Source organism: Odocoileus virginianus, chromosome 31, assembly GCF_023699985.2.
Source record: "Odocoileus virginianus isolate 20LAN1187 ecotype Illinois chromosome 31, Ovbor_1.2, whole genome shotgun sequence".
NCBI classification, from domain to species: Eukaryota; Metazoa; Chordata; class Mammalia; order Artiodactyla; family Cervidae; genus Odocoileus; species Odocoileus virginianus.
Genome location: NC_069704.1, coordinates 17,288,768 through 17,303,690, shown reverse-complemented (window position 1 = coordinate 17,303,690; position 14,923 = coordinate 17,288,768). Strand labels below are relative to the sequence as shown.

The 14,923-nt window shown below is 47.6% G+C and overlaps 1 protein-coding gene across 5 annotated transcripts in view; it reads right to left on the bottom strand.

Annotated features, from left to right (window-relative positions):
- Window positions 1–14,923, bottom strand: part of ABCA1 (ATP binding cassette subfamily A member 1) — a 132,837-nt gene that overhangs the window by 27,781 nt on the left and 90,133 nt on the right. For 4 of the 5 annotated variants that reach the window (XM_070459352.1, XM_070459351.1, XM_070459353.1 and 1 more), the window contains 13 exons: window positions 14,415–14,619; window positions 13,185–13,298; window positions 12,323–12,494; window positions 11,155–11,286; window positions 10,168–10,310; window positions 9,805–9,942; window positions 8,337–8,557; window positions 6,792–6,870; window positions 5,864–6,066; window positions 4,725–4,773; window positions 4,423–4,536; window positions 3,191–3,339; window positions 1,212–1,336 (listed from right to left, as the gene is read on the bottom strand). In XM_070459352.1, the coding sequence (XP_070315453.1) occupies window positions 1,212–1,336; window positions 3,191–3,339; window positions 4,423–4,536; window positions 4,725–4,773; window positions 5,864–6,066; window positions 6,792–6,870; window positions 8,337–8,557; window positions 9,805–9,942; window positions 10,168–10,310; window positions 11,155–11,286; window positions 12,323–12,494; window positions 13,185–13,298; window positions 14,415–14,619 (1,844 nt within the window). Of the gene's footprint in view, window positions 1–1,211; window positions 1,337–3,190; window positions 3,340–4,422; window positions 4,537–4,724; window positions 4,774–5,863; window positions 6,067–6,791; window positions 6,871–6,897; window positions 6,971–8,336; window positions 8,558–9,804; window positions 9,943–10,167; window positions 10,311–11,154; window positions 11,287–12,322; window positions 12,495–13,184; window positions 13,299–14,414; window positions 14,620–14,923 lie in introns of all 5 variants that reach the window. The other variant, XM_070459354.1, reaches the window with a different exon arrangement.

The following is a 14,923-nucleotide window of genomic DNA, read 5'->3' as shown; positions in this document are numbered from 1 at the left end:
CTGTAGATACATGAAAAGCAGCCAGCTTAGCAACTCATTTAAACCATGAATGGGAGGGGAAAGGCTTTTTTTTTCCCCCCAAATTAAACACTTTATTAAGTACTTTCCGTGTGCCAAATCCTGCCAAGCTCTTAAAATAGAAACACAGAACCCACCCACAAGGAACTCAGCCTCTCGTTGTTTATTTGGTGTCAAGATGACGTACAGCACTCCAAAAAAGCGGAACTTGTGTAAATAAGTGATAAATATGGAGGGGTGCACACATGTGCGCCCACATACGTTTTAATGGGAAGCCCATGAATTCATTAAAGATCAGTATTTCAAAAGTACTTTCACAATTAATCATTAGGCATAGACAAGGGGGGTTTTCTAGAGAAAGGAAGGCAGATTTTATGGGCTTAATGTTTGCATGGACAACTGGAAAGCACAAATAATGATGGGCAGAAGTTATAAACACAAAACAAGCCCATGCTCCACAGCCCCGGGCAACACAAGCTGGGAAAGAAAAGAAGGAGGTAAATCTGCACTAAATAGGAAGGAAGAATGGAATTAGAGAAAAGGAGACTAGTTTGCATGCTTATGTTTCTTTTTTCTTTTCTTTAAAGCTTCCCTGAAGCTTCCCTTGGACATCACTGGCACACTTCTCCATAGAAAGGTTTGCAAATACTGTGGGACAGAGGAAAACTTCTGCATAAGAAGATGGAGAAATTCCTTTGTTCTTTTGTTTGAAGCACTGGATTGTTACAGAATAGCAGTACTTTTGTCTTAAAAAAAAAACACGAGCTATTATCTGTAACCTTAAGACTAAATAATAAATATGTGAATTGCACCATGCAGAAAACAAGAACTTGGAGGTGTGAGGGTCTGAGTGTATGGAAACCCTGTGTTCAACCGCAAAATAAAGACATAGTGTAAGAATCCAAGTATATTATAGCTCAAGCAGATTTTTCTGCAAGGGTAGATTATTTACATAAGACATGTATATTCCTGACAACAGCAAATAGAGAGGAAAGGAGTTCAAAGCCCTGTTACTTCAGGTTTGCTTCACTGCTGTTCCTGCATCTATCATGAGCTTGTGTGAGGCTGTAGCCATAGCTGATAAATCCATGCCCTTGTGTAACTGAGTCCCCTCCCCTTGGCCCTCAGCACAGACAACACTCTGGTCAGCCTGAGCCCTCCTTTCCCCCCGGGTGCCGAAGGCAAATGCATACCTGACAAACGTGTACTGTTCATTGTACATCCAGGGCTGAAGTTCCAGGCTGGGGTACTTGCCAAAGGGCGGCACAATCAAGCTGAACACCAGGGCGATGCAGACAAACACAGCTGGCAGGACAATCTATAACCAGGGGGCAAGGATGGAGAAGAGTTGCCAGAGAAGGACAGAGGTTAGAAAGAAGACCATTTCCAGCCCAGGTAGCCTCAGACCAGCCAGTACTGGGGTGTGTGCAGGGCCTAGCTCCATCAAGACATTCGTGGCAGGTTGGAAGCAGTGGAGGCTGAAATCTAAACCCCTTCCCTTGGGTGAATTTCTGGAAGCTGGCAAGACAAGGCCTGAGTTTGTGGCCACCTGGCAGGGGCACCGAGCTGAGGACTTCACAGAGTAAACAGCAGTCACATGTCAGGGTGACTCAGGACACTGGGTCCCTCTTCTCCCTGAAAACCTGAGGAAGACCACACTGGCCATGAGCCCAGCTCAGCACCGAGGAAAATTGAGAGCCCAAGCATGGACCAGAAGCCAGAAGAACGGCAGCTTCGTTCTGTCTCTCCTTCTTTCTGTCTCTCTCCTGTATCCATCTGAAGTCACAACCCCTATGGCCTCAGTCTTCTTGTCTGCAATCTGCAGACAGACCATTCAGCTCCCATACTCTGAGAAAATCACTATACAGCACTGCCTCCAGGGAATGGGAACAGCTGCCATTTCTTTATCTGACAGCCTCAAAAAGCACAAGTAATCCTTACTAAACCACCTTAAGGGGGTTGTCCAAGTGGTGCTAGTGGTAAAGAACCTTCCTGCCAAGGCAGGAGACATAAGAGATGCGGGTTTGATCCCTGAATCGGGAGGATCCTCTGGAGGAGGGCGTGGCAAACCACTTTGCTATTCTTGTCTGGAGAATCCCATGGACAGAGGAGACTGGCAGGCTACAGGCTATGGATCACAAAGAGTTGGACACGATGGAAGTGACTTAGCACATGAACAAACCACCTTAAACTTTACACTTGTACCTTTTCTGAAAACAACTTGTACATATTTTATAAGCAAACTCTAAGCTCCTTCCATTTATTCCTGAGAGATTTACCCTTTAAAAAAAAAAAAAGATTCAAATAATGCCCCTGGTTCTAATGTTCTCAAGTTTCAATGGAGAAAATTAATCATTATGTAACTAATTCCATGGGAAAATACTATATAAGCATTATCTCATTTAATTATCACTACAACCCTAACTAGTAATATAATTATCACCAATCAAAAAACAAGGTAACTGAGGTTCAGAAAGACTAAGCAACTTGCCCAAGGCCACACAGCCAAGAAGTAGCAGAACCAGAATTCATACATAAATCTACATGCTCCAAACTCATATTCTTTGCATAGCCTGTGGGAAAGAATCTCTGTAACTTCTTTACACTTCTTGATTTTGTAGACTGGAATAATTTAATCCTCCCAACCCAACAAGTTAGCATGCAAACAGAGAATAACAAGTCTTTTCTGTTTACCACTTTTTTTCTGACCCCTGGTTATCTTTTCTATCAGTCTGCAGTTAAACATCAACTTAGAGAAAAATCAAGTCTCCAATAAATTCATATGTTGAGTGCATCTAGGCATATCATCTCTGAAGTTTTGAAAGTTTAATTTGCTCATCCAGTTTTTCTAGACTTTGTCCTTGTTACACTCTCCTCTAAGAGAAAATTAACACACACAGAAATTTCTAACTTGAGACCCATTCCAAGTACGTACTCATAACATATCATAGGTACTATTATTATCATCCCCATTTTATGGATAAGGAGATTGAGGCTCAGAGAAGTAATCTGTCAACAGATACGTAAGTGCAAGAAGCAAACTGGGATTGAAATACAGATAATCTGGCTCCAGTGTCCATCTTCTAACAATGATGCTACCCTGCTTTCACTGGCCGGGAGCCTGTAGCCCACTAAGGAAGTCTGAGTCCTTGGCCAGGAACACACTGCTCACCTGAGCAAAGAATCCCTTCCGACTCCGTCTGGCAATCAGCAGTCTCTTCCACAAAAGGGCCACAAACTGCTGTTGTGTGAGCTTCCAGCCCTTCACCTGGTAGGAACCTTTACCGTCCATCCCACTGAGCAGGTCTGTTTCTCTGGATTCTGCAGAAAGCCATCACTGAAGGTCAGAGATTATATCAGGCATTTTTTACATCCCCAGCCTCCTCCCTCCTGCATCTTTAGCCACCGCCTTGGAGGCTTGCATTTGGAGGTAGAAGTAAAGGAATGAAGGGCTTTTATGACAAATTCATGTCCATGGAAAAGGTATGGCCCCAAATGTACCGCAGTAGCAGTCTCTGCCTTTGGTTCTTGTCTGATGAGCACAGAAAAATGAAGGTGTCTTGAGACAGCTGAAGAGACGTGCTCACACATAATAGTTATATCAAGCCATTCAAACGAATCGAGTCATCCTCAATTTCTTACAGAATATTCTATAAAACAGGCCATGTCTGTAGGCTGACATACTTTGAGAACATATAACAGCAACTTGTCTCCCGCCTATTATATCTCTAGCTAAGAGGTGGACACATTCAGGTGATCTAAGTGCTAACAATGTATGAAGTTTCGGAAAACACGAGAGTCGCACATTCAACATGGCACAGGGACAGGACAGCCAGGAAGGTTTCTGTTCAGAAAAGTTTTCTAGAAATCCTCATCTTATACAGACAATTTCTAACTGCAGTGACCTGACATCTCACCAATATTTGCTTGATTTCCTGTCTCCCCTTCTCTATCCCAGTCAAACACACACGGATACAGTCTTCGAAAATAGCTAAGTTGAAGGGTACAATCAACTCTAGTAGCAAATTCACCTCACTCTTGCAAAATCATCCACCCATTCAAAGAACATTTATTCCACAATTAAACACCTAATGAATGTGAGAAAACTGGGACTCTACAGAAAAGATAATAAATGGATTCAGAGGAATAAAGGGCTGTCTTCTGATGTGTGTCTCGAGTGAGAGGTCTCAGTGCAGTGCAGGAAGTGGGCAGGACAGGCTCTTTCAGGTCTGATTGTATGCACAGCACCAGAAAGGGGAAAGTGGCTTTTCTCATTCTCTCTCTTCTCTTTAGACCCTGTAGGCATCTATCATCCTGGTTCGAGGGCCTTGAAAGATAACACCAGAAAACACAAGAGGGAAATTCACTTTCAAGCAACAAAACACAGATCTCGCCCAAACGGACCTGGATCTATATCGGAATCATTTGGATCCATAGCATCGTCTTCAGTAAAAGGGCGAAGACAGCTCTGCTTGTCCCCAAAGACTCGTCTGTTTCGTCTTGCTGGTAAGGTGCCATCTGGAGACAAAAGGAAGGAACCCCAAGTTTTATTTGTAATAAAACAAATTCTCTGAAATTTTAAAAGCCTATTCAGTAAAAGTAAGAACGTCATAAAACAATTTGAAGGGAAAGGCCAAACCCTGGTGAGCTAAGAGAGTCTACAGGTGGCACAGCCCAGAGGGCATGCAGTCCCTTTGGAGGCTTACCTGAGGTCTCGGCATCCACTCCACTCTCTTCAGCCACTTTGAGAAATATCTGAAAAATGAGAATGAGAGGATTATAATAAGCACCACGTTGTGAGAGCAACTGTCATGATTATTACATGACTGAACACGCGAGCCCCTAAAGACATAACGTGAAAGCTTCATTTATTGAGAACACTTTGTCAGAGTCACTTAGGAGAGCAGCCATTTATACCAGAGAACATTTCCCCAGTGGTGAAAGCTATCAATTCAGAAAGTCACTTTCAAATTAAAGCTATGACATCAGGACACTGCAGAAGGAGGAATTTGTTCTGAACCTACAGGGAATGAGCCAAGTGGCTTCTTCAAGTCTTTGGCCCGAAATCTTTGAGCAGGCCAGCACCAAAACAGGCTATCCAAGACAGGATGATCAGGAGAAGAGGCGTTCCCTATCACTAGAAATGTGATGGCAGGGTTTCCAACATCAGAAGGCAACCTGAACTAGACAGGTGATTCCCAAACTCTGATCTACAGACGCTGCCCAGGAAGCATGCAATAAAAGCACAGACATTAAGGTCTTACCTCCAGGAATTCTGGTTCAAAGACCCTGGAGTTGACATTTTTAGAATATTCTCAGAAGATTCTGCTGCACAGGCTAACTTGGGGACTACTAGGACAGACACTTTTTATATCCCTTCCAACCCTCGAGGTTTCTCTAAAGAGGGGCACTGCTTACACAGTAATAGAGTGTGGGCTTTGAAGCTCAAAACCCCTGATTTGAATCCTAACTCAGCATCCCTTCATGTCAATTTTCTCATCTTGTTATGAGGATTAAATGAGTTACAATGATTGAAAACAACAAAACAAAAACAAAACACACCCAGGTTAGCCCAAGATATAAGTAGGTTTTCCATAAATGCTGGACTTTTCCTAGGCGTGGTCATGACTCGGTCACCCCAGGAGCAATCCTCATTTCTTCCCTACCATCTCCCACTGAAATCTTAAAGGCTTAAGTGGGACCAACACTGCCCAGGTGCCAACGACCTGAGGGCTCAGTGCCTAGGTCCATGGTGATCCTACTCCCCCAGCAGACATGCAGGCTGCCTGTCTGGCCCCAGGATTGTTGGCCCTGCTCAATTCTGACAGTCAGTCACTGAACTTACTTCTTCCAGAGTAGTCTCTGAGATGCCGTAACTGGAGATGCCTAGGTCTGAGAGCCGGTCGTCAATTTCGTGGAAGAGTTCCACAAAGGCTCCCTCTCTGGCTGCCTCATAGGGCAGCACATAAGTCAGCTCATGCCCGATGTCTTCCACCAGCCGGGCCTCGGCCACATGCTTCCTGATGAGGTTGGAGATCGCGGAGACATCTGTAGGGACCGCAGCACAGATATGATACGGCTTGGCCAGCTCAGGGGCCCCCTTCCTTCATCCTCTGCCTGCTCCTCAGAAGCCCACTGCCTGCACACCACAGCTGGCCCAGACACTGAAGTCATTCCACAGGTTCATCTCTGGCCCGAGGGTCCCTGGGGGCGGGGACTGGGTCTTATTCACCGTTGCATCACCAAAGCCGGGCACAGCGTAGGCCCTCAGTGTACGGTGGGTAGGTGGGGGTGGATGGCTGAATGACTTTCTGAGGTTGAAAGCTGTGTCTATTGCCAAAAAGCTAGGATTATTCAATGGAAAACCTGACTAAAGGAACCTTAAGAGGTTCTTCCTCTTTCTCTTAATCTGTTTGAGGAGGCTCCTCTATTTATCTCAACAGAGGGTTAATCAGTTTATGGAAGGAGAGGTCTTCCTGGGAAGAGCCAGTTGTTAGACTTGCCCACGGTAAAGGCTTCCATTCCACATGTTTCAGTGGGGACTTTGGACTCCAAGACATCCCTCATGAGGGAGGTGTCCAGTGTCCAACCAGACCCATTCATCTCAGCTGAATGGGTGGGGAACCACCCGCCACCCCAATCATCTCAGCTCTCTAGGACACTGCCCTGCTGGCTCCCAGACCAAGCCCCAGGCTCCCCAGCAAGCGTTAGGCCACTCCGCCACCAAGCTGCACCTGCTCCCGCAGCCACCCAGGCCCAGCCCAGCAGCAAACCTTGAGTCAGCGCCACCAGCCTCTGCACCTCTCCTCCTGTGCCTCCACTCTGCCCAGCTGGGGGAAGCTCAGACACCACCTGAATAAGAAACCCCAGAGTCCTTACCGATGGTCAGCGTGTCACTTTCATGGTCGCTGCCCAGGCCAGCATCAGAACTGCTCTGAGAAACACTGTCCTCCTGATGGCAAAGAAGGAGGTGAGAAGGGGTCAGGGACCGAGCAAGGTACAGCCACCACCACCTTCACCGGGGCGGGGCTTCCGAGAGGCTCCTGTGTGTGAGAACTGGAGCAAAAAGTTTCTCCTGAGAGGCATGCAGCCAGGCAGTCTTGGCTTCTGAAGCCACTGTCTGATCTAACATGTGTGTGCTGTGTGCACAGGAAACAGAGCTCAAAAGAACTCTGGCCTGCCAATGCATACTGTAGGGACCTCCCTGATGGTTCCGTGGTTAAGATTCCGTGCTTCCACTGCAGGGGGCAGGGGTTCAATCCCTGGTCAAGGGATTAGATGTCATAAGCCATGTAGCAAGGCCAGAAAACCCCCCACAAACCTATAAGTGCTGTGACCAGGCTCTCGTCAACAGTCTTGGGCATGGGATTTACCCGCCTGGTTGTGTTGTTTGGAGCTTCTCAAACTTTAATTTGTGTCTCTTCACCATAGGACCTTGTTAAAACGCAGAATCTGATTTAGCAAGTCTGATTTGGGCCCATGTTTCTGCATTTCTCACAAGTTCCCAAGTGATCCCAATGCCACTGGCCTCAGACTATACTTTGACTCACCAGACACTAGTTAAAAGGTAAACAAGTGGACAGGAGGTCAAGGATGGGATATATTGCTAAGTGTTTTGAGTGCCACTGTTGGAATACACAAATAAATCTCAGACATGTACTGCATTACAGGGGAGTACATATCTTGCTATTGGGTTCTGGTCCCTCCTCTGTTATGCACTTGTTGGATGACCTTGAATGAACTAAATCCCTCCAAGCCTCACTTCCATCGTCTAGGATATTAAGTACAATACCTCCTTCCCAGGGTTGCTTTGTACTCTGAGATGATGTTTTTTTTTTAAAAAAAAAAAAAGCCTACAAATGATAACAATGCTACAACTATTATCATGATTTTCTTTTATGCCCAGAGTCTGCTGGATTGAGTGTTTGGCATGAAATCAGTGCTCAATAAATATTTGCTGTTTTGTAGTTTAAAAGTTTAGGTCAAGAAGATTTAAAGGTAATGAGGAGACACAGCAGGGCATTCTGCAGCCAAGGCTCTTAACTCTTGGCAAACCTCTCTTCCTCAACAACATTAGTCCTGTAAGGACCTTCTCCTATACTCACTGTGTTTCTGTAAGAAAAAGGAAACGGGATTGAGCAGAGCTAACGCGATGGGAACAGAAGTCTCTGTAGCTTTCCATGCAGGAGGTACAACATGACTCCACAGGGCACAGAGCAGGGAGCTGGTGGCCTCAAGGTAGCAGACCGGGGCAGGTATGGACAAGCCAGTCATAGCCAGAGTCCCGATTCCCCGGACGCACTGAGACTGCAACTCACCTTTTTCAGGTATGACACAGTGCTACTGCTATTTCTGCATGAGCTGAGGGAAGACTCCACGTCCTTCTTGACCAGGGTCAGGTAGTAGCCTGTCCCCAGCTGGTTCTTTAGGAACAGGGAGGAGCCCACGCAGCAGAGCTTCCCGTGGGAAATGATGGCGATCCTGTCCCCCAGGATGTCCGCCTCATCCATGTGGTGCGTGGAGAGGATGATGGTGCGGCCTGCCGGGCACAAACACAGGGACATGGCACAGGTGAGGCTGACCATCCTCACTGCTCACAGGGGCCACAGCTGCAGAAATAAGAGCCGGGGGACGCCTGGGAGGAAGACCTCAAGGCTGTGTGCTTGTGACCCCCAGGCTGGTAATGTCGTGAGGACAGCTTCTGCATCCTCATAGAACGAAGGGCAGGAATGTTTATCTGGGAGCTAGCTCCAGGCCAGCAGTGTGTTAGGTGATCTATGTGTTAGTGTGCTGGGGCTCATTCAACTAAATCCTTCATAAGGCAGGCTTCCCTGGTGGCTCAGCTGGTAAAGACTCCACCTGCAATGTGGGAGACCTGGGTTTGACCCCTGCGTTGGGAAGATCCCCTGGAGGAGGGCATGGCAACCCACTCCTGTATCCTTACCTGAAGAATTCTATGGACAGGGAAGCCTGGCAGGCTACAGTCCATGGGGTCGCAAACAGCAGACACAACTGAGTGACTTCCACTTTTCATAAGGTAGGAATTAACCACCATTATAGATAAAGACACTGAGGTAAGTTTAATGGTTTTTCCAAAGTCTGGGCCAACTTGAGCTGACTCCAAACCTGTGTGCCTTGTACCATACCATCCTTTGTATCTTCTACCCTGGTGGCGCAGCGGTAAATAATCTATCTGCAATGCAGGAGCCCCAGGGAGATGCGGATTCAAGCCCTGGGTCGGAAAGATCCGCTGGAGGACTGCATGGCAACCCGCTCCAGTATTCTTGCCTGGAGAATCCCACAGATAGAGGAGCCTGGCAGGCTACAGTCCATGGGGTCACACAAACCGACTGCAGCTCTCCCACCCACTCAAGTGTTCCTCTACTTGTCAACATGCAAGCACAGTGCACCACGTGGGGACACAGATACAGGACGACACAGCCTCGGCTCTCAGGAATCTGTCTGCAGGGGACCATGATACTAGGCAAGGGAAAGTTCTATGTTGGAGGGGGCCCAGGGGGCCCATAGAGGACACCCTTTGTCCCCATTTCTCTCCTCCATGCAGGCCCCTAGGGATTGAAGTGCAAACTTGAAGTGTCTTGTAAACCAGGCCTCCTACTTGCAGACCAGGGCTGAGCTCGGAGTTCAGCTCCATATTCTCCTTGAGAAGAAATTCTGCTGCTCTAGCAAGAACAGCCCTGAGATACAGCCAGTCTTTGAGAGCCCCTCCCTTCCTCCCTTCCTTCCCCCTCCCAGCCCAGAACAGAGTAAATACACATCAGTGACCTTGTCGGTATTTCAGCAGCAGCTCCCATATCCCCCTGCGGGAGTAAGGGTCCACACCGGCTGTGGGCTCATCCAGAATGACAACCTTGGATCCCCCAACAAAGGCCAAGGCCACAGACAGCTTTCTCTGCATTCCACCTACGGCGAGAGGAGACAAGCCCCAGACCAGCCCATTGAATGATGGCAGAGGGTTAAAGGCAAGAGACAAGTGGAGGCACCCCCCTGGGGACAAGTCCGGGACACGGTTCTGACCCACCCTTCCCCTTCCTTGAAGCAGGGGACCCTAGGGCAGCCATATTTCGTGTGTGTGTGTGTGTGTGTGTAGAAGGGGAGGTGGAGGAGGAAGACAGCTTTGGGCCTCACCTGACAGCTGACTTGTTTTGCTTTTCAGTTTGCTTGGCGGCAAACCAACATCCAAGGCCATCTGCTCCATCTCAGCTTTCACGTGCTTCTCGGAGAGCCCTTTCAGGCGGGCGTAGAACCAAATGTGCTCCTCGACAGTCAGCCTGGGGACGGAGGGGCAGGTCACTCTGGGCCCCCAGGACACACAGACACAGTACCTCATCACCCAGAACATGACAGGCACATTTTTCTTTCCCCACTTTTTTTTTTTTAAGCTTTATCCATTTTTGCAAGATAATCTCCAGGAAGGATTCAAGGCAGAACCACAGTGAGCAGCCACATGAGCTGCTCAAGAAACAACACCAAAATTGTGACAGGTCACATCCACTCTATTCCACCCATCAGGCAGCAGCAGGTCCTCGGAGAGCCTTTCTCCATGGCCCACCAACCAAGGAGCTGCCTCAGCCTGGAGCAACTCCCTTGAACTGCAAAGGACCTCAGCCCTGACAGAAGAAGGACTCCTCTAGAGGACACAAGTCTGAGCTGCCCACTTAGATAAAAGAAAACCGGAGCCCAGAAGGTGGTGCCCTTGCCCAAGGTCACAGAGCTCACGTCTCTGTCTGCTCACCACAGGGGCTCCCTGATTGCTGATGGGCAGGCTGAATGGGAGCAAAGTTCTGAGCAGGAAGCATGCAGCCCACATCCTGAGGGCCCAGGGTACCACCAGGTGAAAGCTGTGGCAGCCTCAGGGAGGGTGTGTGGGGAGACAGGGTTCCTTGCTCTAGAAGGACAGCAATAGACGGCACCATTTCCCCAGCCCCCATCCACTGGCTGGACCAATGTAACACCTCCCACCCCACAACTCACTTTTCTAAAACTGAAGGACAATGAAGTCTCAACATGTCCAGGAAGGTGAGACCTGCCACCCCTAAAGGTGGTAAAAATGCTTAAGTCCAACTCTGCCCATCACTCCTGACACACCTCCGTAGAGGGGCCGCTGGTACTCACATGTCGAACAGCACATTATGCTGGGGACAGACCCCCAGGTTCTGCCGGATGGTGCTCATCTCGGAGCGGATGTCTTTCCCTAGGATATAGGCAGTGCCCGAGGTGGGAGGGAACAACCCAGTCAGGATGGACCTGAGGACAAAAATGTGAAAGTACAGGAGTCAGCGTTAGCACTTCTGCCCTGGAGATGCTCCATTCTAGGTTGCAGAGCCCGGGTGGAAAGCAGAGGTGGCAACCCTCCACCCTCTTTCCTTCCTAAGAGACCCCAGGGGACACCCACACAGCAAAGGACTCTTTGCCTCAGTGAACAGATAGGGGTGGGCCTATGTATTGGAAATGGCAATTTCAGCACAGGCATTTTTTAACTAAAGATTCCAATTTGCAATGGGAAGTACAGTTTAAAACACACATTTTGTGTGCCTAAAATCATGTTAGAGTCAAATGGACAAAGTAGAACCAATTATGTAAAGACGAAAATAATTTGTGTGTTAGGATTTTTTAGATTTTAAAGATTTTTAAAGGTTTTCGGCAATGTTTGCAATATGTTAATCGTGCATTTAAAAAATACATAACAGGAAAAAGAAGTTACCTCCCCCCTCCCACCAATATACCCTCTGAAATGGTTGATGGGCTACACTGAAAGCCTATGAGGGTAACTCTGGTGTGTTTATGGCCCGTGTTCCCTTCTGAAACTGCTCATTATTAAGGTTCTTATAGGTCCCAGAGAAGGCAGTCTTACAGCCAGCTGCCCAGCTGTTCCTCACATCTGCTTAGAGACAGAGTTTCCAGAAATTGCCTTCTCCCTCCAACACAGCCTATCTTCCTTTTCACATCCTTGCCTCCCAATCCTGACCAAACCAGTCCCAAAGAAACCCTTTCTCAGATCCGCCACAATGTCAGGTTCTAAAACACTGCAGAATTTTGAGAACCAAATGGGAAAGGTCATCAAAAGGTCCCCAGCCTATTTTGACCTGAAGAAATAATATCTAGGAAAATCCAGCATTTGGAAAGCATTCTCGTGATAAGATGATACTTTTACACTCATCAACTCCTCAGGTGCTCTGCCCTTGCCCTGGGCAAGCAACATAATGTCCTTAGGTATGAGTTTCTGACTATAGGAAAGAACCTTCCTGCAGCTGATTCTGAGAGAGCCACACCCGCTTCTTACATGGTGGTGGTCTTGCCAGCTCCATTGTGGCCCAAGAAGGAGGTGATCTGCCCCTCGTAGAAATTCAAGGCCAGGCCATCAACAGCCACCTTCATGCCATCTCGGTAAACCTTCATCAGGTTCTGAATGGACACACCTAGTTTCAGATGGGTGGGTTCCTCCTCCATGCAGACTGTGAGAAGACAGGACAAAATCAGCCCACAGAATACATTAACAAGTGGAAGGTCAAGACGCAGGGTCTTGTAATTTTACAACTGTCCTCTCTCCATGGCTATTTCTGGTTTCTCAGGCAAGCAGGCAACAAATCTTTAATTAGGGCCTTACTGGGCACTAGTGTTGGTGATCGGAATACAGTGAGAAAGGCTCAGAGAGGCTGGGGAAGAAGAGGAGAAATGGCAGGAGGAGGAGCTGGATCAGCGGGCAGGGGTGGGTGGTAAGGGATCTCATGAGCCATACCAAGGACGTCACACGTCACACTGGCGAGTGTGGGCAGGGCACAGAAGAGGTCAGCAGAGGAGGGACTTCTGAAAGATTTAGGAAGCCATACTGAGCACAAAGTACGTGTATATGTGTGTGAGGGACAGGTGGAGGTGAAGGGAGAGATCAAAGTCATTTTTTTTTTTTAATGAAGCCAAGAAAGCAAAGGAAATGTCCCGTAGGAACTCAGAGAGCAACTCCCCCAGAAGTCAACAGCCCTGGACACAATGCAGTCAAGAACTTGGAAAGGGGCACCTCATGGGATGTCTCTGCCCCCAGGGGGGTTTTAGACTCTTCAGGGAGGGAGCCACTCCTTGCCCACTCAAGGAGGGCCAGGAGGGGCACCAGCATGGCAGTCAGGGGGATGCAGGTCAGCAAAACTCACTTTCTGATGCTCCCTTCTGGCTGGAAGCAGGGTGGCTCTTCTCATCACTTTCCTCGCCGAACCAGTAGGACTTAGTACAAGGAAAATACCAGGGCCTGGGGATTCCATACTGGCCTGAAAGCCAAGCACAGATGTGAGCTGAACTCTGTAACGCCCCAGCGACCCCCAGGTATCCCAGACACAGCTTCCTTGATGTCTCCCCCTGACACAGCTGGTGGAAGACAGGACAGAACGCAATGGAGGTGGGAGAGGAGGGACTGACATTTGCTGAGCTCTACTATGCACGACAAACACCCTGCACGTCTCTGAATCTTTCCAGCAACCCCATGAGGCAGGTTATCGTTCCCACTTTAGAAACGAGGAGACTGAGGGATTAGTGGCCCACTCAAGATCACTCAGCCAGTGAAGTGAAGGATTCAGAATCTGAATCCAGATCTGTACAACACAGAATTGCACATTCAGTGTGGGACATTCAGGTAGTTCGAGTAGGGAGAGGTAATCAATATTTCATGGCCACTCCTTTGGAGAAAAATCAGAAAGTGAACCAAGAAAGGGTTAAACCTCACTCTCTCAGAATTTGATCTTCTATGAAAATATATTCAAGGCAGGCCTCAGTCAAGAAGATTTTTTAGGGAAGTACAAAAATGAACTTTTATGACTTTCGATTAAAGCACAGGCAAGGGCTTAGCACCAATGTGTATCTTGTTATTCATAAGCTGTACTCAGGAACCTCTGCTGGTGGTAACTCGGGGGATACAGAATTTCAGACCTGGTTCAGCTTGGGAGGGCTCTCCTGGGCAAGCTGACTCAGTGTAACCCACTTGGGTTCACCTCCCAGCACCTACTCTAACCAGTTATGTGGCCACAGGTAAGTTGTTTAACTTCTTTGCGTCATACTCCTCTCATTTGCAAAAACTGGGTAGAACAGTAACTCCCTCACAACAGTCTTATGAGTATTAAATTGAACCAAAGCATCATTTATAAGACACTGTGCAGGTGCCTGGCACATAGTGCTCAAGAAATAAGAGCTAGGTCAGTAGTAAAAGCTGTACTTTTAGCATCAGTAGCTTCTCCTTAGAGATAATTTGTTTGCCATAGGTCTAAAGCCCTAACCACTTTCCAAGAAGACCTGGGCCCTGCAGAAATTCCAGCACAAAGAGAGGAAAATGAAACGGTTAGAAATTTCTTTTTCCTGGATGAAGACAAAAGCAGTGTGGAAGTCCAGTGTACCTGGAAACACAGCCTCGATGTACCACGTCATCACCCCGTAGAGGAAGGTGTCAAACAACATCATGGAGACGGAGGTGGTGAGGTTGAAGCCATCCTCCTTTGTGGGGCTCTCAAAGAGGTTGTCCCACTGTACCCCAATGCCCTGCTCCTCGAAAAGGGCGAAGTACTCACAGCCGAACCCAAAAGCCACAGGAGACATCAGGCTCTGTGTAAAAGAGGCAAAATTCATTCATCCATCTCCTTGTCTCTCATTTTCCTATCACTGCTAATGTAAATGCCACCTGGAGAAATGTGAATTTGCAAAATGGATCAATTACAAGATATGGAAATATTCATCTATAGAGTCCCTTCAGGGGAGTGGGCTCCTTGACAGCATATAAAGTGATTCTATTTATAAGCACTCATTATGCACACACATTTCAGAAATGCATATATGATGGCATATAAAACTAGAGTTTTAGAGTTTTATGCTTCTAAAGATGTCTCAAGGGCTCAGCAACTGTACCTTA